This window comes from Phymastichus coffea, unplaced genomic scaffold, assembly GCF_024137745.1.
Source record: "Phymastichus coffea isolate CEN01 unplaced genomic scaffold, Cenicafe_Pcof_1.1 PCOF00077, whole genome shotgun sequence".
NCBI lineage: Eukaryota > Metazoa > Arthropoda > Insecta > Hymenoptera > Eulophidae > Phymastichus > Phymastichus coffea.
Window position 1 is genome coordinate 772,263 of NW_026706888.1, and position 26,596 is coordinate 798,858.

Below are 26,596 nucleotides of genomic sequence, written 5' to 3' on the forward strand. Positions count from 1 at the left end.
GCTGCCCATATTGAATTCTGTAAAATTTCGCTATCGGTTTAGAATTGCTTATTCATTAACTCCAACGTCAAAAATTCGCACCTTAAACATGGAAAAGCATTTGCGACGCAATCGTAATTTTCATTAACAATATGGCGCTGAATAATATTTTTAAAGCTTTACATTCAGCGCGTTCATACTCGTAGATAATAGAAAACATATCCAAAGCATACGATCATTAAAATATCATACCCGTTATTTACGATACAATTAAATAATCAAAGCTTCGCAACAGTAGCTTATAAAAACAACACGGTAGCACCTGGAACCCACTATTCCTAATATTCTCGCGTGCAACAAAATCAACAAGGTGAAGAAAAATATGACATCTTCCCACGTTCTAGAAGCGATAAACACACAGCTTGGCGGCATATCCGTCGCGCGTATATGCATACTATAGGGCGGTTACTCTCTCTCTCTCTCGCTCTCTCTCCTATCCGATCCAGGAAGCAATCATCCCGGGGCTCTCTAATACCTTTAAGCAGATAAACGGCCCCCGCCGCCGTATAGTAAGGGGACACGCGCTCAATTGCTCGCGAGATTTCTACGCGTGTGCACTTGATAGTGAGATGCTTGCTCGCTGCTGCTATTGTCGTTCGCGGTGATTACTAATCGTGCTTTGATTTTTCTTTTATTTATTTTTTTTCTTGAGAATATCGATTTATTTCTAACGACCAACTTTTTCTCTGTGGCACTTTCTATTCGCTTTGTAAGGCTTCTTCGCGAACTGGTCCAACATTTTCTATTGATATATTTTTTTACAACGAAGCTATGAAACGAATTTCAACTTTGCATTAAAGAAAAACTTGAAAACTCATTGAAACTCACTAAAACGTGTCAATTTGACAATTTTATAAACAATGGAAATCTTGAGCTGTGTAATGTTTTTCAAGCAATTCAAGGGTCATTTTGAACAAAGAATAAATCTATCGACGGTTTTCGAAGTATGTTAAATTCAGATTCACGTAATTTCTTTTCACTTTTTATAAAATTAAAAAATATATATATGAAAAATTAAATTTTTCGTTTCTATGAATGTTAGCTCTTCTATGGTCAAAAAAGAATGTTATGAGCAAATATGATGATGAGTCTAATTTTGGTTTCAGATACCTCTTATTACAGTAAACTACTAGGGGTACATTAACCAGACTGATGAGACATTTATGAAGTCAAAATTAAAAAAATATCAAGCGAAAAAAAAATATGGAACCACTACTGCGTATTTTTTTCATAACTTGAATCATGTTGATTTAATAAGTATCACGAACAGGCAAACAATATTCGAAATATCATCAAAATGAAGTACGATTCCATCATGCTGATCACTCGGAAAAAAGATGAGTCACCGTCATATTCTTATCCTACGGATTTCCGGGTTGAAAGACCTACCTTGGCAGCCTATTTTTTTTTCACACTTCGCCTCATCTTATCTCACTTGCGCAGAGCGCTGCGCGCACATTGTGTGTGAGAAACTTGATGCATTACATACGAACGAAAATAATTGTAGACACGGCGTTAACAAGCTCGCGTCTTCGCTTCTCTCGCAATAAACCAGCATGATTTGTTTCTTCTTTCCAAGTCTGCAAAGTCCAAGTGTTGTATGCCGCGTGAGGCGATACCGTTTTCTTGCGCTAGTTGTCATATTTTTCTTTTTCGATGGTGTTCTGGATGATGTAGCAATGATTTTTCATGATACTTTTTCATAGTTATTTAGATTTCAAAAGCTGTTTTGTTGATTTGGTATCAATATCGGCAACAGATGGATGGTTTGAATTACTTTTTCCAGAGCAAGAATTGTTTTAGTTATACTTAAATACAGTTGTGTTTGTGCAAAATTTAACAATGGAATTTAAGTATCGTCCAGGATACGTATTGTGTTCATAGCTTACGTCTCGCGCATTTAATATTGTGAATTCCGTGCCTGTTTCTCGTAATTATAAATCATTCAATATATTGACTAAATAGCTGATTATCGGTATAAATAGTTTCAACGATCATACGACATTACATCTTATGCCGTGACCCAAACGAAGATTTATCATATTTCAAATTAACGAATGACAAAACAAAGCTTCAGATAATGCAACTTGTATAGAAAGAAAAATAGACTTCTCAATCCACTCGCGGTGATAAGTAAGAATCGCGGCGATAACCCGGCCCTGCTGCTCTAAAGAGTTTATTCGTGTAAATGTTCACGTCAAAATAAACGCGATTTTCGTGTCTCCCTTTGCATGCCGGCTATATAAGCTTTCGCGTTTCGCAATGCGATAAAAAGAGCGAGCGAGAGACCTTGGGGCGCGTTTTAATATATACCGGATATAGGTACGCGCCGCCAGTCGCATATAGTGCCACAAGCGAAAGGGACAGTTTCAACAGTGTTGTTGCTGCTGCTGTTCGCGTTGGGCGGTTTTACAGAGCGGAACGGTGAATGGCTTTATGCGTTCGGTGATGGTTCTTTCTCTTTTTGGAATATGTTTCGGTGTGGCCAATTGGAATACAAGCTAAGCTCCCTAATTGTAATTAACGCTCATGTACAGAAATCGAAAAACGGTTCGGATGGAATTGTCTTGCAGCGTAATAAATGTGAATCGGTATTGATTTATTACCGTGGCTTTTAAATATATTTGTAGAGATTCGCCGAGGTATGACAAATAGTTAGAATCATGGTCGTACTTTTATCCGAAGGCATCAAAAGCTAAACTTTTAGGCCGATCTTCATAAAGGAAGATGTGTTCTGTATTCAACCTGAATTATTCCATGTGTATCTGCGCATATATTTTTAAGATGGTTCGATTGATATTAACGAGATGGTGGGCTCAATTGGAAAGGGTATGCTTCAAATTTCGAGATTGTCACGCTTCATTACTGTTTAAATCGAAATATAACTTTGCGAGCAATTGCAAATTCAAAGTCGGCTCTTTTTTTCAAAAGAATTAATCTTGATTCATATGAGAAACTGGGTGTGAAATCGCCATTTTTTAATAATATTTGCTCATAAATGTCTGAAAATTCGTTTAGGTAAATTTAAGATCGTACGCCGACGAGAAACAATTTTCTCCGTATAGGCAATAAAACTCTGGATTAAAGAAAACCAACGACTCGACCTCTACCAACCTAACAATCAAACTTAAACGTTGTTGAAAAAAAAAGGCTCTACCAAAATCCAGACCCGCTCAAGCGTATGACGCTTTGCCTCTATGCGATACATAAAACGCGTCAAGGCGCGGATAAAAACATTACTTAACCGCGTGCGCGCTCCGGCCATTATAAAATCAACTGAAAATTACGTAAAAGCCTCGGGCGCGCGGCAAAGCCGCGAGTAAGGTCGACCGCGGGCCCCTACTCTAAACGTACTTTGACGTGCGTTTGTTTTGTGTGTGTGTGAATTTTATGTTGCTGTATTCGGATGATGAGAGTGATTTTGAGATTATGATTTTTCCTGATTAATGAGAAGAATTTGTTGAGAAGTTACTTTCGGTAATTTGGTTGTATAAGATGTCGTTGAAAAGGAAACCACCAATACGGGCTTTGGGAGTAACATTAGCGTTGATAGAAAAATTTTAATTAATATGGTGTGTAACAATGAGTACTGCGCACGTTTGTGATTTATGTACCCACGTAATATTATATCCAATATGCTGGCTACACTTAATTAATAGCAGTGATAAACGGAGTGCATATTAAAGTATCTAATTTATTCAGTGCATAAATAAAACATCAAAATTGAACGCTTCCTCGCGCGAGCACGTCGTCAAAGAATAAATTATACCGGAGAGATGAGCGCGTATAGAGCTGACGTGAAAATCGTTTAAAATAAAACGGAGCATTCGTCGATGCGACATGCGCGCAACAAACGCGAGCGAGGCTCGAGGCATCAACCAAATTTTTCGAGGCATTAACCTGAATTCTTTTATCAGTGGTCAAGGTCGAGCGACGTCAATTGCTTCTCTTGTGCGCGTTATTTGATGCGTTACATTTTAATTAAGAGCCATTGCGGGCGCGTTTCTTTTCTCTTTTTCTCTACCGGCATGAAAAATAAAACTAGTTCCATATAAAAACAAACGCCCCGAGAGACTTGACTAGTACTAGGTCAATGCGATTCGATAAATTAATCTTGGCAATAAGGAAAAAGAGAGAGAGAGAGAGAGAGAGAGAGAGAGAGAGAGAGAGAGAAATGCGAGCGTCGCGAAATATCAACGCAAAGCCACGCGAGCAGCCGGACAATACTCGCTCTTGCTTGCTCCTACATTTTTCCGTAATGACCATTCAATCATTCTCCCTCTCTCGTTCGCTAGCGCTAATAAGAGCGCCTTTGCGCAAACGCGTAAGTTATGGAACTTTGCGCGGTTGCACCAGTTTCGAGCTGCCGTAGAAAGAAGGGGGAATCGGCTTCTCTCCTCCGTGGGTTTTAAATCGAAATCGCCGAGTGCGTGGGCGGCGTCGGCCCAAGCAATCGCAGAAGCATCGGTCAAGTTCAATATCACTCGAGTGATACGCGGGCAAGCCAGCTAAATCCGGTATAGGATTGTACCGCGAGGTGCCATGTGCGTCCGCGAGGACGCCCGAGAAAGTTTTTCTCTCAGATGCATTTGCGACGAGGAGTGTTAATTCAATTTTCTCCTTCAATACTTGAATTTCGAACACTTTTGTCAAACTTTTCCCGTGACCCGTCGTTTCTTTGAGCAAAGTCACGAAGCGGATTGCAAACTTGGGACGAAAAAAATTGTGATAACCGATTAGCTTTTACAACAACGAATACGTATAACCAAGATGTAGATTAAAAAACATAATTCATAAGATAAATTTTAATAAATCAAAATTCCAAAAGCTTCTGTAAATTCTTATAATATTTTATCAATTATAAGTCAGTGTAATAATGCGCACCTCGCACATATGGTCGAACCGCTTGTCTATAGTCGGGTAAAATCTGCAAAGAATAGAAAATAAAATCATGCGGCACACCAGTCCCCAAAAAAACAAAGGCTCATCGTTGCTCCAACGAAATTTCGCACGTCGAGCCGAGAATAACTTGTGCACTTCGCACCGATGGGGCGAGAAAACTCGCCGAACGAGTTCTAAAAGCAAAGGAGACCGCTGTTATCAGGCAGAGAGCGCCGTACGCCGTGCAGTGCGATAATTCAATTCCGCCGCGCGCGGCACGGGATAATCAAGCGCGGACCGCGTGCGCTCGACAAAATCGCGGCACGGCTACCGGTATTGAGCAGAGAATCACGCAACTCTCACCGAATCGCCTCGTTAATTTCCATTCTTTCGCTCGATAAAATCTCGCGCTGAATGTGCAGGCTGCTGCGGCTGTTGCGCGCACGTTGCTGCTGCTATTTTTGTAACGTGTGTGTAGAGGCTCTCTCTAGTAAGACACTATTTAAATGCCTTTGCTTTCCATCGATTTTTTACTGGTGTTTTATAGGTTTAATTAGTGCAGAGCAGATGAGTCGTATCTTAAGATGATGTCTTTGGATGAGATGAGTATTGATTTTATTTTCAGTCAGTTTTTTGTTCACTTTTGAAATTCGAGCTTATTTTAAAACTGAACTTAGTCAAGGAATAATCATGAAATAAATTTGCATAATATGGAAATTTATTTTGGAAAGGATTTAAGAGGATTTCTCAAGATGTAAGATTCGCTTTTTATATAATTTATTTCCATGTTATGTTATCAGTCAGATTATATTTCATCACAGTTCTTATAGGTGGATATATAGTGATATACCAAAAACCAGGCAGTATTACAATTAAAATGATTGTACCGATACTTTTTTGTTCGAATATTATATTTAAATAAATTATAAATTATTTAATACTCTGAGCTTAAGTTGTGATTTCATTTATCGAACGACGAGCCAAATTTCATGAAAAGTATAGCAATAGTCAAAGTAACAATAAATACACAAATGCATTTGTAAAATACTTTCGAAAAATATAAAATAGTTTTACCTACGTCATAAATTAGTAGTAATTACAAGTATGTATAAAATGAACTTTATAAGCTACATTTATTGTGAGTGATTGAGACAATTAAGTCGAGGAAAGTGCAGCTTTCAGTTCACGATCCCCATATTACCAATAAAATATTCTAGTAGAATGATTTCCGACAAAAAGTTAAGGATTTTTCAATACATAAATTACTAACGAAAATCAACAAAAAAATCCAATTTTGGTACGAAATCCACTCAACTCTTGGATTTTGCACGAAACGTTAATCGGATTTTATAGATACAATTCCTAAAGAGATCGTCCTCTTTTTCTTTCTCCCCGCATACACAAGCCACAGCTTAATTAAGAAATCGCCGCAAATAAAAAATCACAATCACGCTCGAACATGAGCTCGAACGCAATGTACACGGGATATAACGAGTGCAACAGCTGGTACAAACACACACACTCGTCGTATTATAAACGTAGCTTTTCCAGCGCGTTCAGCTGCGTGTACGGTGTTTCGTTGATATCGCGGTTGTTTCACTTGTCTGGGCGCAGCTCGATCTGTACACCTTGAAATTACAAAATAACGCAAATAAAGTTATGAGGATTCTCAATTATCGATCAACGACGATAATTCAAACGAAAAACAAAAAAGAAAAACGAAAGCAGTCGTAACTATGATAAAAAAAAAAAAAAAAAAAAAAATTCGTTAAAATCGCGATGGAGAGAGAGAAAGATCTATTTAGAAAGGAAACGCCAGGTGTAATTCAAAGCTGAACACTGACGTTGATCATGTATATAAGCGCGCGCGACTTGTCGATATTTCGCTTTTAACAACGAGGCAAGCAAACGTATACAGCAGCAAGCGGTAGCCGCACTACTATACTCGTATAAATGTATACTCATCGACTGTGCAACATAATTGCGCTCACTCTCCGCACTCGAGTTTCAAAATTGCGCGCTGCACGAGCAATGATATCGTTGTTTTGCTATAAAAGCTCTTTCAATGTAATTACTCGATTTTAAGTAGAACCGCTTGGCGCACTTTGCCATTCAGATATAGTAAAAGTCGTGTTCTACATCGATACAGTGTAAATGCGCATGATTATGTTCCTTTGCAAAGTGGAAAAAAATTCATAATTTTGATTTTTTTCTCGGTCAGCAGTCAATTTGTAAAATTAATTTTTCTCGAGGCGTAAGAATTTTGATTGATCATAAAAAAAAAAACGTTCGCTCATGCGTGAAGGATATGTAATGCTCTTTTTTAGTTTCTCAATATACTTCGCGTTTATAACTTTTACGTACACGGTAAATTTACGCGCGCGCGTATGTGTGCAAACTTCTTGTCGACTCGAAAGTCTAAAAAATTCAATAGGCCCATATAAAGTTGGGCAACTCGCACAAAGCACGAGGTAGAACTCTAATTAATCTATGTTTCGGGGCTGCGCACTCGGCAAAAAACAAGACAAGTGTTTGTTAGTTACTCGCACAGCTATGCCCCGAATATAAACAATTTCTTTTTTTCGCGTGTGCGAGTTTCCCTTTCCCTTCTCTCTCTCTTCTCGAGCTCTCTCTCTCTCTCTCTCTCTCTCTCTCTCTCTCTCTCTCTCTATATATATATATATATATATATATATATATATATATATATATAGACACCTGGCAATATCTCCCTTTAAACCGAGTGAGGTGCGAAGATTGCGTCTGGCCAATTACACGTGAGTCGCGTTCCGGGCGAATGTCGGACAACCGAGAGCGAGGCGATTGCGAAATGATACGCCAAAAAGATAAGATCTACGCGCGCGCGCACTTCAAACAGCCGATACAATTGTTTCGAAAATCCGATAGTGTAAATGCGCGCATGAAGTTGTCGCGCGCTATGCGCTCGCTTCTCGCATCGAGCCAGCGAGCAATTAACTCCAGGCTTGTTGTTGCCGTTGTTACAGTTTGTTGTTTCTTACTTAATCTCCCGCATGCATGTACGGCTTAATTGATAAGTCGCGAAATACGATTGTGCTTTTACGTAGTGCGTGTTAATTGGACGATTGGTGTGTCATCATATATTGACGCAGGACAAAAAGAAAATTCATTTTTTTTTCTTTTTTACGAAATGCGTATAGGCGCGTAATTACTGTTATTAGAAAGGGCTCTACTGTAATTAACAGCCGAAAGGTCGAGCTTTTGCATTTTTTAAAGGCTTGAAAAACAATAGCTGCTGCTTTTTTTATACTTTACAGCATTTTTTACCCCATGTATTTTAATTAGTATGATCAGCGTCTTTCTAAAATGCAAGTTTCGCAACTGAGGAATAAGAAAAAAAACACCGTTGCTCGATAATACATATTCTAAATTCGCATTGATTGCGCAAAATATTTTTTAAAAAATGTCGCCCTTTGTAATAGATCGTTATGTCACACGCAGATACGTATAACGTACCCTGTAGGTATATCATACTTTCTATTTCACGCTCGAGAGCGAGAGATTTTCTGAAAATAGAAACCGCGGCTATACGGCCTTGAGGGCAACTCGAGCGCTACGCGGTGTGCAGTGCAGTCCGCCGCCAGCAACGTTATCTTACTCTTTCTCTCTCTCTCTCTCTCTCTCTCTCTCTCTTTCTGCACACACACACGCACGCACATACACACACACATGCACGAACGCGTGCGTGCGCACACACTTTTTCGCTATACACATACATGCACGTTTCGATGGTTCTTTTTTTTTCTCACACTTGCACGCCGGTAATGAGTGTGCGGGAGCTTGACCACTTTGCTCGAGTTTACTCTTTACTTTTTTTCTACTTCTCTACTTTGTCGATGCACTGATGATATGTTACTAAATGTGATTGATCCAATTTTCCAATGTGTTTTGTGTGATTCACGCAGATAAACTATCTTCTTCATCTACTTTTTTGCATGTACTTGCTTGCGTGTTAATTTTTTAATCGTGAAAGAGGCTAAGTATACGTTACCGATTAAGTGACTTTTACCAAAGAAAAATTACTAAAAATAACTATATCTCGCGTGCAAATTTAATTAACCGTCATAACACGTATAACCCATCGCCAACAAAATAAAGTAAAGGAAAGGAGGTTTTGTGTACTCAAGTAATCGCCAAGTCTGCTCGCGAGGAATAAAAATGGGAGAAACACTCTGTAAGGCGGTTTTTCTCTTGCTAACCAGCGGCGTCGATGCATAATTTATCCAAGCGTTGTATTGGCGATGCTGTGCACAGAGGCGGATGTTAAGAGCCGCACGAATGATAATTTGATAATTTGGAGCGATTAATCGAACGCGCGGAATAAATAACAAGCATGCGGAAAATTGTCAGTTACACCAGCGGCGTCACGTCGTTGTCGTGCGTGTACCTTGAATGCTTATAACTTGTGTGCGATATGCAATTTTCGTCCGCGAGCCTTGAGTGTGTGGATTGGATTCTACGTTATTTTCAATGTCCTTTGGATTACGGATATGATACCTATTGACTTAGAACCAACGCCTTTGAAAAACAAGAAAATTATGATTCTCCGATCGTTTGCAATAATCACGGGTTTTCGAAACAAACAATTATTTTTGAAAAACAATCACTCAAGCAGGTGTGACGCCAATCAAGTCACGCAGGTGCCACAGGCGCCTTTGATGCAACACATATCGACACAACATTTTTTCGCCGACTAATTGCAATTTGCGTGTTTCTTGTTCTCGGGTAGACCAACGAATAATGAACCGTTTGATTGTTCTTCGTAACTCCTATTTACTTTTATTTTCTTGGCTGCGTGAAAAGTTATTTACTAAAACGATCGACTTTGGCAAACTTTTCTTTTCATTGCCAAGCATTGAGTAACAAAGAAAGAAAAACGAATACCCGCAGGAACCACACGAGCGCGTATTATATAGCTTAATTGCCATATTGTTCTGTTATTATATGCATTTTTGTTTGCTGGCCTACATAATAATGAGACGTAAATTCTACGCAGCCGCTAATGAGTGCGTTTCTGTCATTAGCGCACGGCGGGGCACGCGTGGGCCGTCCTCGAAAGTCGAAAAACTAAGCGAAGTTGGCGCGAGAGGCAATTTTCGCCAAGTTTTCCGCGGCTTACTTAACGCTGCGGAGCGTCAAGGTTTCCATCTCAACTGAAGGCCGTTCAATATTCATACGGCCAATCGAAAAAAGAAGCAGCGCGCGACGAAATTTTCAAGCCGCGCCTCGAAATCAAAGTAGCATTGGCTTGGCATTTCAAGTATTAGGTGATTGATGTGGTGGCGACACAGCACTTTCCGCCTCGTTATGAATTGCCGCAGATTTCGTTTGCTTTCGTTCGCTTGCAATTGTCGCTCGCGAATCGATGAAAATGATGGAGCAACAATCTATACTTCTCTCTCGACGATTTCGACCGAACCGTCAAGCTAACCCGACGTAAAAAAAAAGAAAAAAAAATTCGCTCTCCAAGGAAAGCGAAAGAAATCCCGCTGCATTTTGTTTGTTTGTTAGGCGCGTCGCAAGCGATAAAACACGTACAACAAACGCGATCCGCGGTCGCAGTCGAGAGCTCACTTTCGCTTCTGGATGCGCATGCTCGTTGAACCGCGTCCGCACCGTTCGCGAGATTACATTGGTGCGCCAGTGCGTGCACGGATATCTCGCCGCTGGCACGCGTCTAAATTGGAATGTATACATGGCGGTCAGTAGGTTATCATAGCACGTGCGAGCAATTGATACGTATATACAAATTCGCCGGATGCAGATGGGCTTCGAATGCAAGGTCGATAGTGTTTATAGCGTGGTGGCGCGCGTAAATTGGACGCCCAGCCAGCGGCGGCGCCTGCGCTTACGCATACGACGCCAAATGGTACGAGTGAGAGGGTTGAAGGTTTTTTGCGCGTTGCCATTCGAAAGTCCACGCGCGCGACAGGCCACGGGTTTCGCAAGCTTGCATGCGCTTGTTTACGCATACGTGCGCGCGCGCGTGTGTGGCCGAGGAAAAGTCGATGAAATGAAAAAAGCGATTTTGTGTATGTATACGTGGATATCTTTTCTTTCTTTATTACGAGACGCGAGACAAGTCCGATATTATAAATGTAGAACCGGAATTATCGGTTCGACGTGTGCCATTTGTGTTATGAAAAACATGATCAAATTGCCGATTTCTTTTTGAACACGTTAATTGATAACGTGATATTACAATGGCGTTATGTAATTTGGATTGTGTATAATCAATAAGATTTGAGCTTATATAACCTACGTGGTAGGTTTGATTGTATTGGCGATCGATCTGTCGAATTAATTTGATTTGTTTGTACCTACTGCATTACGAAGACGATAGTGATGCACGTAGGCTGTGATACAGACTAGCGTAACAATTGATATATTCTAAATCATATTTGTATAAATTCATGGAGCGTAGTACACAGCCACCTGTTGGAACGAAAACGGCAAATGCATTAAATCAAAGTAAACGCTCGTAAGTGAGAAAAGAAAAATGAACGACGCGCATTGCATGCATGCAATAAATAAATTCGTCGTTTATAAGGATCGAGATAGATCATTTAATTGCCGTCCGCACCTAATCCTCTGGGATAGGATAGCTCGAGGGCTTTACCTTCTCCTTCTCTCTCGTTCGCGTTTCAACGAGTGCCTTTTCCGCATCGGCTATTTAAACGTTTAATCGATCGACGAAGACGTGTTTGCGCTTCTCTCATTTTACTTTGCTGCGATCTAAACGACCCTCCATCGCTATTTGCCTCTAATGTACTTCTGAGGATGAAGGCTTACTGCTTACATGCAACGACTTTGATGGGGATATTGCTTTGAATTGTTGAGATTTACAGTAAGTTATTGATTTTTATTGAAAGAGAAAGTTTTGCAGACTTATTGAGAATGCGAGTAGACCCTTGCTTCCGTCTCACGGCTATAGTGCACGTAATTTTTCAAACTTTCAACAATAATCTTGCAATCGTAATACATTTTCAATAAGTGCAAACAAATTTTAATCCTTCGTATGTGCTTTTATTAATTACACATCTTTACATAACCGCCAGATGACCTATGCATCGACGTAACTGCTACTCAATCAATATTTTCTTTCCATACTTTTATATTAAATAAGTATCTTGATAAATACTCCAAAGTTAGTTTAAAAAATCGACCTTTCGTTTATTTATAAGTTTGACAACTATCTATTACAAAGGGTGACATTTTTTTAAAAATTTAATTTTCGACTGTCACAATATTTTTTTAAATGATTCAGAATGTCAGTTCACTTGCTACACAGCAATCAAGAAATCCGTATTCCAAAAAGTTCTGGCAAAAAGTATTATAAAGTGTTTTAAATCTGAAACCCCAGCTATACGTGTACGTATATTTAAAGCACAAACGCAGCACAAAAGCACAGTGACCGCGCAGCTCAGCGTGAGCGCGTTTTCCCATGCCAGTCTCGGCGCGCACACGAAGTCGGGGAGAGATATAATAAGGAACGCTCGCGCGTTTCTATCGCGAGTAAAAATCGCGACACGCGTAACTCTATATCGGCGGTCTAATTAGAAAAAAAAGAAAGGCCTTCCATGCACTGGTGGCGGCGACAAATGCGCTAAAAGATCCCTTTAATTGGTCAATTGATCTGCGAGCGCGACGACGACGAGCGAAGCTTCTTCTTCTTCTACTGGACAGTTTTATATACGTCGATTATATCGTCGACTCTTTATCTGCACTAGGGTAATTAATCGCTCGCGGTGCACCACTATCGTGTGTTGTTGTTGTCGTCGTTTCGTTTACCAAGTTGCCCATTGACTTTTAAATGGCACGATTTGAGAGAGAGAGAGAGAGAGAGAGAGAGAGAGAGAGAGAGGAGAGAGAGAGAGAGAGAGAGAGAGAGAGAGGGAGAGAGAGAGAGAGAGAGAGAGAGAGAGAGAGAGAGAGAGAGAGGAGAGAGAGAGAGAGAGAGAGAGAGAGAGAGAGAGGGAGAGAGAGAGAGAGAGGTGCACCCGCACGAACCGAGAGACCGAGGTGTCGATCGATTGATTTTATCGGAAGATCAGCCAGATTTCAAACGCTTGGATTGATTGTTCGCTGTCTCTTCGATTTACGGTTATTTCGTCTGTGCTTCTTTTTATCTCCGGATACTAATTTCGCAAGCCTGATGAATCGAGTGAAGTTTAATGATCCCCGACAAATTTTTGATAAATGAGACTTCGTTTATTCCGCCAAGGCTTGAACCGAGTTTGTCCAATTGACTGAATACGGAAACTTGACTAATGGGTAAGTCAGATTTTGAAAAGTTTCTTCAAAACGTTTAGCACGGAATTTTGACGATTTCACGCAAAGTAAGTACTTGATCCATTTTCGGAGATACGACATTGTCGTGGCTGAATTGCCATTACGAACCTTGTTCAAGGATTTTCCTTCTCGCTTTGCAAAGCAGTGTGCACTCGCAAATGCAAAATGAGAAGAAGTTAAAATTCGAAAGTTGAATGAGATGGCTATCTTTGATAACACACGCAACTCCGCGGGGGCCAAACCTCGAAGTAATCGAAAAAGCGCAAGTGGTGTTTCGCAAGGGATTCATTTTAAAAAACTGGATTTTTTAATTTTGCGACTTTTATTCGTGAATTCCGCGCACGTGGAATTTTGACAAGCTACTTTATAGCCACGCGGCGATACTCTTGAAAAACGATTCTCGGAAAAAAGAGAACTGTAAAAATTAAATGTTCTCAATACCGGTTGCTCCAATCGGTTCGCGTTGCGACGTTAAGACCTGATTATCCAAAAAAAGAGTTTGTATGGCTTTCATTCAAATAAGCACGAGTGGAAAAATCAAAACCATTATCCCATTTAAGTGCGTACGGCGTAATTCGATATTGTCGTAAGTTTATGTTGTATAGATTGTTCATGTTGTAATAAAATCTTGATTGTTGATTTTCTATCAAAATCAATAACGTGTGAAGTAAACAAAATTTGGTCGATCGTATATGAAATAAAAAGGATAATGTAATGCAACAAGGTGTTATTTGACAGACAGGCGATATTTTCATAGACGACATTTTTTCTCGTGGGCGAGACTCAATTAGCCATTTACCTCGATCAGTTATCTCGAACTTGATTAAGTTAATGACTCGAAGGGAGATTTTACGTCTTTTTATTTGAAGAACGTGATTGAGTTTGAAAAGTGGGCAATTAAGGTGATTTTTTGCTTAATTATTGAACTGTGTAAGCTGTGGAAGTTAAGTTGTTTGCCAATGAAGTCACAGGGTTTATTGAAACGTTGCAGGCTACTGATAATTATTTCTTAGATTTTTATCGTTATAGTTAGATTTGGCAATCTTTTCTATGAATAATTAGTAGTGAACAAGCCATTCGCGTGCTTATTTCTGTCTTTGGAATATTCGACGCCGGGTTTGATAATTTTGGTGCAATCAATCTGCAATATATAACACTATAAGTTCAAAGAGTGAGATAAGCAAAAAGTCGAATCGTATGAGTAATATTGTAAGCGTGCGTACATAACCGAAGTTTATTAGATTAAAATGACAATATAAATCACTTCCAAAAAGCACGAAGAAAAACCTTGGCCGTGCACAGGCGCGCAAGTGTACGTAATCCAAGACAATCGGCCATGTAAAACCAAAGTGTTGCAAGCAAGCCACAGCCACGAGAGAGGTTTTTCGAGGCCTCTCCCCCTTTTATAAACTGAGCGCGGGCGCAGATAACGAACAAACAATTTCTACTTTGTCCCTAAAGATTGAGAGATAATCGCTTATTATTCAGCACGACTTTCGCGCGCGTGGCGCACACATGCGCGCCATAATATGCACCAAATGAAAAAGTCATTGTGCAAAGCACCTCGTCGCTTATGGAAAAGTCCGGCTTTGAATAATAACCCAAAGGATAGTGTGGCTTTATGATCGTACGATTTCTGGATCGAAAGTTTATGTAATGTAGCTCGACGAAGCTTCGGCGGCAAGGTCGTTAATTCGAGTATCGATTAGTTTGCACGTGCACCCGGAAAATTCGCTGACGTATAGTTGTTTCCAAGTGAGAGTGCAATTTATTGCTACACACGCGTCTCCACGCTGTGCGGTGGTGTGCGCATGGAGAGAGAGAGAAAGAGTGAGATCAGTCGAAAAAAAGACGAAAAACTGGAACGATTGTGACATCCCGTCGGGATTGCGATGTATTGTTCTCTTTTTCTGTGTGCCCGCGCGATTTCGCGAACGTGAAACGTTTTGTCACACTAGGGAACTATGGCTGATTCGACTTTTCGTGAATTTGTTTTTTTTTTCCGTCTTGGTTTGAATGCAGATTTCTGCTGGTTATTATGCTTATGATAGATGGTCGCCCCAATCTTTTCTAAAGTAATTTCCAAAATATAATATCTGACGATAATTTCGAGCTCGAATTCTTAAATAATATTGTAATAATTTACAAAATTACAATTAACGCTTTCGTTGATTTCTCTGCAGTCGGAATGAAGTCATAATTCACGAATAATATTACCTATTTGTAAGTGAAATTTAATTTATTATTAGTTTTCTCACTAAAGAATTTTTTATAAGAGTTGATAATAGGATATGAAAGGTTTCATGTTTACGCAAATTCACAATCAAACATGATGTTGATGGCACAAAATTACTCGTTAACTATTTTGTTGCTGAACTCATAATAATTTTACAATTCAAAGTACAAATCCATAAACTAAAATTGTCAGTTAATATCTTCAGATAAAGTCGCTAGAGAGCTAATTATTAACACATTGCATACAAATGATAATATTGTTTCGGATTTATAATTTTAGTAAGATTTATTAATTTTTTAATGAAATCCGTGAAGAAGTAAATTGATAATGAGGCAAACTGACAAATCCCACTTCTAATAAAAATATTGTAATAAAGTTAAGTTGGCAATATTAAAAATTAGTAATTAAAACTACACTAACTTAAAAAAAATAAAAATTGAGTATAAATACGCTTATTCGTCGAGCAAATTTCATTAAGAAAAATCAAAATCATGGATATTCTAATTAATTGATGGAATGAAAATCTATAAACTAAATATTTCAACTATCTATCTAATATCTGCCAGCTGCATCCTTCTTTCTCTGAAAAAATTAACACGAGCAAAAAAGGTTCAGGAAAAGATTAACAAATGCAGCGAATATTCAGTTGGTCTGATATTTCTATTCCAATAAAAAGCCAAACACCTCAAAAGCTAAGTTTCGATCAGTTATCCTTCTACGTATAGGCACGCACATCGGTCATTAGCGCCAGTCGATCTCGCGCTGCTGTGGCGTGACGGATCGAATAATTCGAATGGAGAGAGCTTAGAGTGACGCTTTTAGCTTGACAACGACGACAGATGCGGCGCCGCGCCTGATTCTCTCTATACTGTAGGCTCATTATCTTATAGCCTCTCTCGTCTCTTTCGAGACTGAAGTTGCGATTGATCGCTTGCTATCGTCTGTGTTTTTGCTCTCACTGGTCGTGTATGTATACATTGAGATGTCGCAATTGCCGGGATATTTTCTTGCTGTTTTCTGCTTTCATTTTTATGTGTTGGCAGACAAATAACGAGTGGTTTTGTTATTAACGTGGTTTTGTAAATAACGAGGAAATTGAAGAAAACTCGCGGTACAAAGAATAGTTATAGACGAACGTTTCTGTATGGTCGATAAATAATTGATGCGCAAATTATTTGGCCCAAGCAAATTGATGCCTGTTGGTCCTTAAACTTACGGCTTGAAAATAGCCGCAAAAAATTTTTCCGTCTACCTTTACGCAACTCGCACAGCACGCGTTCTTTATCGAGCATATATCTCATTATCATTGCACTGCTGCCCCTTCTTGCAAAGCGCATAAAACTTGCAGAGATAGATTTCCCCGCGCGCGCATTTTAAAAGGCTTCGACAATATAAACTTCGTACCTCATTATTCTTTCTTATGTATCTGCACTGCATTCATTAAGCGTATCTATAAAAGGGAATATCCCAGACGATGAATTTAAAGTCTCGAAAAATAAATATGTAATTAGCCACTCACTTTCGGCAAGAGATTTTCGTCGTATTAAGGTCGGTTTAAAATGTTTTTTTATTTTTCGCGTGAGCAAAAGCGGCAGCGACTCCACCTAATTACGGACTAGCGCAAAAGATTACGAAACGACACGGAGAGCGAGAGAAACTGCACTGCGGCGGCTCTCTATACTCCGTCAATTTGAGAGCCTAGACGACAAGTGCTGTGTAATGCTAACAAGAGATCACAAGACGACCACAAATGTAATTTGTTTTACAGACATTTTCCGCTGGTTAGACTTATGATTAAATACTTTTTTTCGAAATATATATATAGGTAGTTTTCGATTAATATTACACATTTTCTTTATTTTGCTTATTATAAATCTTTGAATATCTCTTTATAGCTTTTCCAAAGAAAACTTCATCATCAAAATATTCGGAAATATATTCAAATCAGTTGTACAGATAATCAGTTTTTATTTTTGCTGCTAATAAGCCGTTTATGGCTTATCTAGGCATAGACTGTAAGTGAGTCTCACTGTAACTTTCAATCACAAATAAATTTTTTTCTAATATTTTTAATAAAAAATCAATTTCACTGCTGCTTAGATACAATTTTACACAATACAATGACACAGACAGCTTCTGGAATCATACTAATAACAATAAAGATATACAACTAAGATTAAATAAAGCCATCCACTATATGAGGTGTTATAATGCGATTCCCTTGAGAATACAACGTTGCAATATTGGTACTGTACGACTTGTGAATTATGCAACATCCACAGTAATAAAATTAAGAAAAGATGTAACACCCAAAATGTATAGATGTGGGAGAAACGAAGCTGTCGTTATAAACTTCAGTCAAGGAACACAACAATAATAAAAATGACGAGGCCGTGATAAATATATATATGAAAAATTGCTTGCATCAATTCAGTTGGGATAATGTACAAATCCTTTATTTTAAATCTAATTAGCAAAAACCCTTGATATCTAAAGTTATTCATATCAGATACATACATTATTTATCCTCCAATCCATGCTTTAGATTGAGGCTGTTTAAAAAGCAATTCGAATACATTTTATTTAGCGAACACTATTGTAATATGTAAAACTTGCGGTAGTTTAAAGTTTCCTGGTGGATTTTGCATGACATCCATCTTGATTTGTTGAGAGCTTCACTTGGATTTTGCAAAAAATCCGCTTGGATTTTTCATGAAATTCAAATAAAAAATACATTATGGAAATCCCCTTCCAATCCACATGGAACCCACATGGAATCCAAAACAATCCAAATGGAAATCTATCTGGATATCTATGTAGAAATCTAGTTTGAATTTTTAGCTGGATTTTTTCGACGGGTTTAATGAGCTATTTTGTTTATTGTCTCTACGAAGCAAGTACAACTATCGCTCTTGTACAATTTTTCTTTATTTTTTCATATCAAACTATTCTTCACATTGATCGATAAAATCTGATCCAAGTTTGAAAATTAATGCGAGACTATCTCAAAGTCACGTGAAAACAAAGCATTAGATTAGTGTTGTTATTCCACGAACTGTCCTTATCTTGTTGGTATGAAAACCTATATTAGCTATTGATATGATGCAATTTAATAGTTGGTTTACAGACAAAAGATAAAAACAAAATAAACCCTAACCTCTCAACACAACTAACCTTCTATCTCATCTGCTTTTTTCCAGAAATCGAGACTATTCGTAAATGGGCCAGTATTGATGCCAGTATAATGAAACTCTTATGCCAGTAAATCGAAACTCTCGAAGTTGAATATCATCGATAAGTGCCAATTGGACTTACAAAGTGCTGCGAACAAGTTGAAAGTGTGTACATAAAAAGATTTGAAAAAAAATAAATAAATAAGAAAACAACGTGTGTTGTGTTATTTTGTGTGGTGTGATAAAAGAAAGAAGAGCCGCGACGACCGAAAGTTTGGCGCGTGCAGCGATACAGCGAGTAGGCGAGGAGCCGGGCCAGATCAAGGCTCGGCCAAGGAGGCCCTGGCTAACGGAGGAAACGACGACGCTGAATTACATCAGGAGCGCCAACCTGCAATCAAGGTTCATGGTTTTCATGGTGAGTTTTTACAGCTCCATTACTTTTCCGCGCGCGGTTATGTAGGATGTGATAACGTCATATGCGCGACGAAAACTTGCGTGTAAAACGTCGCGTATAAATCACGCGGGCACTCTTTTGTTCATTACCCCACGTTAGCAATCGGGTCACCATGTTGCCTTTACAATCTACGTTTGATCGAGGCGTGGAGTATAAATAACGAGACATTGGAGCGAAGATGCTGTACGAAAATAATGAAAATCATCTGTTCGGTCAAACCGATTATTACTTTTTTTACGTTGGTCGACCGTTGAAGTTCCTTTTCTTTTAATAATTCTCATAACTTTCCTCGACAACAATCATCACAACTGCAGAACGCGCTACAGAATCGTTATAACTTTTTCTCGAAACAAACACGTATACGTCCGGCTACAAGTTCATAAATCCGCAATGAAATTCCAACCAATTAATTTACATCACGCGAAACAAGAAACGGCAAATGTTATGTCAGAGCAGAGCTGCGTATATACGTACCGTATCACCGAAAAAAAAAAGAAAAGAAGAATAGAGAGAGGAGAAACGCGCAGAGAGAATTAAACATGCATTCGTCAGCCGACTTCTTGCTCTTTCTCTATCTCTCTCTCTCTCCTCCTCTCTGCGCTCTCGCATTTTTCTTCTCATTCGACAAGCAACGCTCATCGTGCTCTTGTTTATTGATGAGCCCATGCGCGCGTGTGTAGCTTGACGGCAATGACTTTTACTCATTTGTTTGCGATTCTTGTGCTGTATGTTAACTAGTCGATCTTCTCAGCATCCAGGCACATTCTTATCGATCCTCTATTTTCATTCAAAATTTTCACGTAAATGCGGCTTGTACAAGTTAAAAAAGCTGTCAGTCTCGAAAACAGATGGCCATGGCAATCTTTATCGAAGCAACTTTAAAATTATATTATTTGACATTATGTCAACCTTGTATTTGGCAATAATATTGAAATGATTTACTATGTTTGAAAGCGCCTTTTCGTAAGACTCTGTGTCAACGTAAGAGTAGTTCAATTACCTTCGTTCATTTGAATTCTACTGATCAATCAATCAAAGGACAATCATAATTCATAAAAATCCAGCACCATCATTTTAATCTTCGTATTCCCTTACCGCTAATATGTATCGCAAAAAAATTCCATTTAATCTCCGCATGATAAAGGCTTGCCTTCTCTTTCTCTCTCACTGTGTCTCCATAGCCTTTTATCTCCTTTAATTCTTTTCATCTGGAACTCATCCTTTTGTTGCTTTTCGCCAAGGTGCGTTGTGTTCATTTTATAACGCTGATCTTCCCCGAATTCCAGGTGGGTGTCCTCTCTCTCTCATTCTCCCTCCTTCCCTTCCGCCCTTCACGAGATATATTTATATTTATCTTTTTCTCACAAGTGAGTCTGAGCATTAATAATTGTCGTGCGGGTGTGGCCGACTTGACTCTCGCTGTAAGAGGAGACAGACCGTGAAACTGCTTGCAACGCACAAATCTTTTTATGACTTTTTTGAGATGTATAAATTACATGGTTGAACTTGGTAGCAAGCTGTGCTTTTTATTTGTAATGTTAATTTAATTTCTTATCGCTAATTAAAGTCTACCCGAGGAAACGTTAAGAGTTACATGATGGAAAAAATTAGTTTTGGAGATAGCCATGTGGTACAAGAACGCACGTTCGTATAATTATGATAATTAACGTGGAAGAATTGCTCGCGTTTAAAAAACGATAATCGATAATATATCTTGATCCGTATGCATCATTTGAAAAGAAAATTATCGGTTACACACAAATAAATACGTTGTCAAAAATGAAAGTCCACGTCAACTTGTATAAATGTCAAATGAGTGCGCCGCCGGAGAGAATTTTTTTTCCTCAACGACGAATCGAAAATACGTGCGGAAAAAAGGCGTGCGAGCTGTACATAAATACCAATTAGCAGAGCAGGCTTGTGCTTACATAACAATAGGAGTGCGCGAAAAAGAAATAATCGATGATTTATCCATAAGCTTACGTACGAAATGATACATAAAGGAAAGAAGGAAGCAAGCCGTTTCGTTTCTTTTTAATTATCCCTTCGCGGGCAATAAATAATCGATGGTTAAACTCTTTGCACGTGGAGGGCAGGCGGGCGGGCCGATTTATATTATCGCAAGCTGCGAGCGAGAGAGATCGCGCGCAAGCAATCATAAAACACCGCCCTCGCGATCGCAATTCTCTCGTTACTTTTTCCAACTCCTTGCGCATCGGAACGGATAGAGGCTGTGCATGCACTTTCTCCTGGATCTTTCGCAAGGAGCTGCGTAATCGTCCAAATTTGCTTTTACGTTTACTCCAGATTAACGCATTGTACGAGGTACGTATAATTCACATTTCATTAATCTACTCTTACTTGACTTAATGAAAAGTTGAAAGACCGATATTGACCTTCAAATTTGCCTACTATATTATATGAAATATTAAATCATGAAAAGCTTTACGAGCTTTCAGATCAAATAATTAGTACACGTTCTTTATGCAATTTTTACGAATGAATATAAACTTCTATTCGTGTTATTCGCGATGTTTGATAAATCATTTGCATGTTGAATTTACAACCGCAAGATTTCGTACAAATAATTTTTCTCCTCTGCGTACGTGAGAAAAGAATATGTAAAAATAATGTGATTTCTGTTGCCCGCCGTCGACGGTGAAATAAAATTCAATATCCCCCACGGGGTCTTTTTTTCATTGTACTGGTCCTCAAAAAGGCACCTTCGTCACCGCTTACCACCTAGGGCGTTTTAGAAGGACCAAAATTTAAGAGACCGCTGTGCCACCTGCTTTCTCTCTCTCTCTCTCTCTCTCTCTCTCTCTCTCTCTCTCTCTCGTTTTTGCCTGATAATTTGCTGCGGGATGCAAATTGAATTTGAAATGCATTTACGTGTCGTGGCCACTCGAACTTTTGTCGAATTATCGATCGCGCGGAGACGAGAGAGGACGCTTTCAATTTATAGTCGGCACGTTTCAGTTATGTATCGCCTTGAGCTTTTTTATTCTTTACACAACAGCCGTTGTGTCTCTTTGATTACCCTCGAGGATAATATTTACTCTCTACCCTCGAGATGACGAACGAGCCGAATATTTAATTAGATCCTGAGTGAGAGAAAAAAAAATAGGTCAACGACGCTGTAAATCGCCCGGTTTGAATTCCCGCTGGGCGCCAAATTCAAAATCGCGTGAACGTGAGAGCATAGCGAGACTTCCAAGCTGATTTATGCAGCGTGACCAATGCAAATACGTGTTTACATACACGTTATTTTTCTTGTTTTCCTCTCTGTAGAGCTAGGAGGGAGCGCTGTTTTGTATATAGACCTCTACATTAACTACGAGATAGAAGTCAGCTCGGAAAAGCGAGAGAGAGAAAGGCTGCTTTATCATCGTCGCTCTGTGTCGTACATTTCTGATAAAACGGCGATCTAGCCTGATGCTGGATTTGATAATCATTCATGAAGTCACTCGATATGGGAATGGGTTCATTCAAAATGGATAAACGATAAACGGTTTTTAATTTATACGATAAATTTGCTAACTCTGCGAAGTCACGCAATCCATCTAGCGGGAAATGTTGAAGCTTAGATCCTAAATAAAAGGAATGTCTTGGTTACAATTACGTCATTCACTCCTCGGCCCAATAAAACTTGAAAAACTACGATGTATCTTGCTGGAATTTCACGATCGAAATCACGATCCGCAACTAAACACGTATTGCAGTATCTCGCGCAAACCGAAAGAAAAAGAAATTGAAAAAAAATGCGCAATAAATCGGGCGATTGGATCCCTTGTTTAAAAAAGTTCGAAGCGCGCGGTTTCAGATATATACAACGCAGCGGAACTACCAGTGTTGTTCTCTCTCAGGGCTGATATACTTCGGCTGCGAGTCTCGCAAGCGAAGGTAAATTCGAGCTCGAGACACCCACACGATCACGTGTATTAACTCTCTCGGTCCCTTTTTTCTCGCGGTCGTTAATTGTTCCGATGGATTTAGAGGCCCTGTTCTCTAAATAAATGAGTATAGCCCTGCTGTTGCTGCTTTAGTTATAAGGCTTACCTTCGATGTACTTGCCCCGTGTTTCTTTTCTTTTTATTTGTGGTAAGTAAAATATTGTTGAGATTGATTGGAACACTTGAATATTGCCAGTTGTTGAATACATTTCTATTGGATTGTACAATCACAATAAATTATAGCTAATATTTTATTTCCTCGGGTGATACAATAATTATCGTGGTCTATTAGATCACTTTATCCTTAATTTCTCATCACTTTGAAAGAATAAATAGAAATATATTGTACATTTATTCATTCTGTTTTCATCGTTATTAAAATTCCACAGTTATTAATTATTTCCATTTCAAGATAAATATGACTATAAACAGTAAAAAAAAAAGAAATAAAAATCTGGTATTTTATCAAATTAAAAAAAACGCGCTGCGTAATAAATTCTATCCCAAAAGAAAATCAATTATTTAAATTCGAAACGCCAGAAAAATTTCGTATCCAAAAAGGAAGAAAAACGAAGTCAATAAGCTCCGAAAGAAGAAAAGCAATTTTATCATACAGAAAAATCCAGACTGTTGACACGCCGCGTATTTGCTTTTCCTTGGCAGTGCCACTACGGGGCTGAGATTGTCATCGAGAGCAGAAAAAAGGCTCGACGGCTGTTTGCCGGTTGACAATTTCATCGGAGTGATGCGTGTGTTTGCCTAACGGGAAGCGTCGCTCCGCTCAACAGCGTCACGCCCCCATTGTCGCCAAGTGATATCGCCTTGTAATTTCTCTCTCTCTCCCACTCACTTGCTGCTCGCTCTACTCTGAAAAGCTCGTTCACTCTTTTTTTTTGTATACTCGATGAGTTTCGTCGCACAAGTCGAGTGCACGGTTGAGCACTTTTATAATGTCTGAGCAACAGGTGGTATTTATAATTTTTTATTTTTCCTGTTTTTTTACTGCACTTAACTTCGAATTGACTCTTTATTTGTTAGCAAATATTGGACACCGTGCTTTTGAGAAATTTTTAACTATGAATATTTAGAAAAAAATAATCGGAATAAAAGTGAGTAACGACGTGTTTACCAGACGAAATTATTGATTTCCATTTGCGTCGTAATTAAAATGTATATAACTTTAATAAACCGGAATATTCTTGTATAAATCGCGGATATTCCAAAGCGAGTTTTACATTACTAAACATAATGTAAATTCGACTGATTACATTGGTCAAGCACGCTTAAATATATTTTCATGACTCAGTCAGGCAAACAAATAAGTCTCTCATGACTTTTCATACGTTATTATGCGCAACGATCATCTCAATGTAAAGTAGTGAAATTTGACGTGCCAAATGTTCTTTCACGCCTACAGGAAGAATGCAATGAAGCCGCCAAACAAGTTTGATTCATTACAGAAAGATGACCGTGAAAAAAAATATGAAGCTGTTATTTAATTGTTCTTTCTTTTTCATTCTACGAGTTATTAAAATGACGTTTCGCTGTCGATAACTGCCTCGTGCGAAACACTTTTTGAAGGAATTGGTACTTCGCAGCAGTGATAAAAACGTTTATTCGCTGGGATTTAAAGCTCTTTTTCGAATATAAGTCAAGTGATCTTGGACGAAATAAAATTTCGATAAGCGAATGTTACTTCACAAATGAAAGCAATTTTAAAAGCTCTGACCAGTGAGTTTCTGATTAAAAAGAGAAGGAAAGAGAGAGAGAGAGAAATCTTAAATTTGTGTGAAGATTTTTGGAGGAGCGTGGACAGGCGATTTTGGTCCACGTGTGTATCAAGCCGCGGCTATAGCAGAGAGAATCGCCATAAATATCATGTCTGTTTCCTCGTAAAACTCAAGAAGGAACAAACGCCCGACTTGGAACGTTTACTCGCGCACGCGCCCTTTACTCTTTCTCTTCCTGGCTTACTTTCGTTTCCTTTTTTTTTCTTCTTTTCTTTCACTTCGCTCTCGAAGTGCACTTTTTATTAGCACATACGGCTTCAACATCTTTTGCTCCAAGAGGGCTTTGAATTCTTCTCTCTTTCTCTCTCTCTCTCTTTCTTTTTCCCTCCTTCTACTTTTATTTGCTCTCTTTCGAAAGTTCGAAGCGTAATGCACCGAAATTTTATTTATTATTCCGAGAACTCGTGCAGGCAATAAAAAATCCTGTATACAGTCTCGCGCACGCGGTTATTCAAGTTTATAAATCGAAAGTTCGGATAAGACGAGTTTTTCGAAGTTCGCGTCCTATTTTTGTTTTTTTTTTTTTTATTTATCTCTCACATTGGCGGAGAATGTATGCGGCGCAATAAACATGCTGTACAGTCGGTTAGTCAAGTTTGCAAATTGAAAGTTCGGATAAATTGTCTGGAAAAAATATCAGAGTGAGAAAAAAGAAAAAATAAATAAAAGGTACACAGATGTTCAATAATTTCAAGATTCAGACTAAAGGGTATAATGTAAAGTTGAAGGTGCGTGCCAGTTGAATGCGAATATAAAAAAGATATCTCAGCTTTATAGTGTAGGGTTGCGGAAGAGTGTCAAAAAAAATTCCGTGTTAGTGTCTTATTGCAGAGAGAGAGAGAGAGAGAGAGAGAGAGAGAGAGAGAGAGAGAGAGAAAGAGAGAGAGAGAGAGAGAGAGGAGAGCTCGTAACTTTTGAGGAACTGTTAAATTTTTGAGGTCGGTGATCGATGTTCCTTCTGAAGTTATACGACCCACTCTCTTTCTGATGCAGCTGCAAGACACAAGGAATCGCGAATCTCTCTTTTTTAATGTCACTTTATGGGTAATAAAACTTAAAGAGCTTCGAAAAATTCTTCGCGAGTTGGAGCTTCAAAATAAAAAGAAATAACTATTATACGTTATACAGGTTCAGCAACCTACGTGTGCGACTTTTACAAGCGCACGAAAATGTAAAGTAGTCAAGCCGCGTCGCTGTAGGCTATATGGGAAGAGTACTAAAAATAAAATACAATGTAGGTCTATTGAAACGCATTACGAGTTGTACTTGATATAGTACCGAGGAACAATAAAAACACACACAATGCTCGCTGCGTTGCAAGTGAGATACGCATTAAAATCTAATTTGTCTGAACCCAATACTAAATGGCGCGAGTATACCTGCAACGCTGCATTCTCACGAAGAAAAATGGAGCCTATCGTTAGATATTTAGAACGAAATCCGCCGACGCCCATTTGATATACTTACATTGTATAGCCGCAACTAATGAGCTTCAACTCCTCTTTGTGTTTCAAACGAGCTGCTCACTAATTATCCACGCGACTCTTTTTGCACAAAACTTATGTCGGTTAAAAGAAAGAAATGCATTTCCGATGGTTTATGCGCGCCGTTAACTATGAATTACGAGGCACTTTTCCTTCAAAATCACCGCGACGGCGGCGGCAGCGACTGCCTGCCGTGGCGATCCGAGCTTATAGCAAAAAAACATTCGGCGCTTGAATGTGCGCATTTGTCAT

The 26,596-nt window shown here is 38.9% G+C and overlaps 1 protein-coding gene across 1 annotated transcript in view; it reads left to right on the forward strand.

Moving 5' to 3' along the window:
• LOC131668432 (Krueppel-like factor 7) overlaps positions 1-26,596 on the forward strand; it is a 298,845-nt gene that overhangs the window by 14,313 nt on the left and 257,936 nt on the right. Inside the window, exon 2 of the mRNA XM_058942603.1 lies at positions 18,688-19,078. Within this exon, the coding sequence (XP_058798586.1) occupies positions 19,067-19,078 (12 nt within the window). The 5' untranslated portion in view covers positions 18,688-19,066. The remainder of the gene's footprint in view (positions 1-18,687; positions 19,079-26,596) is intronic.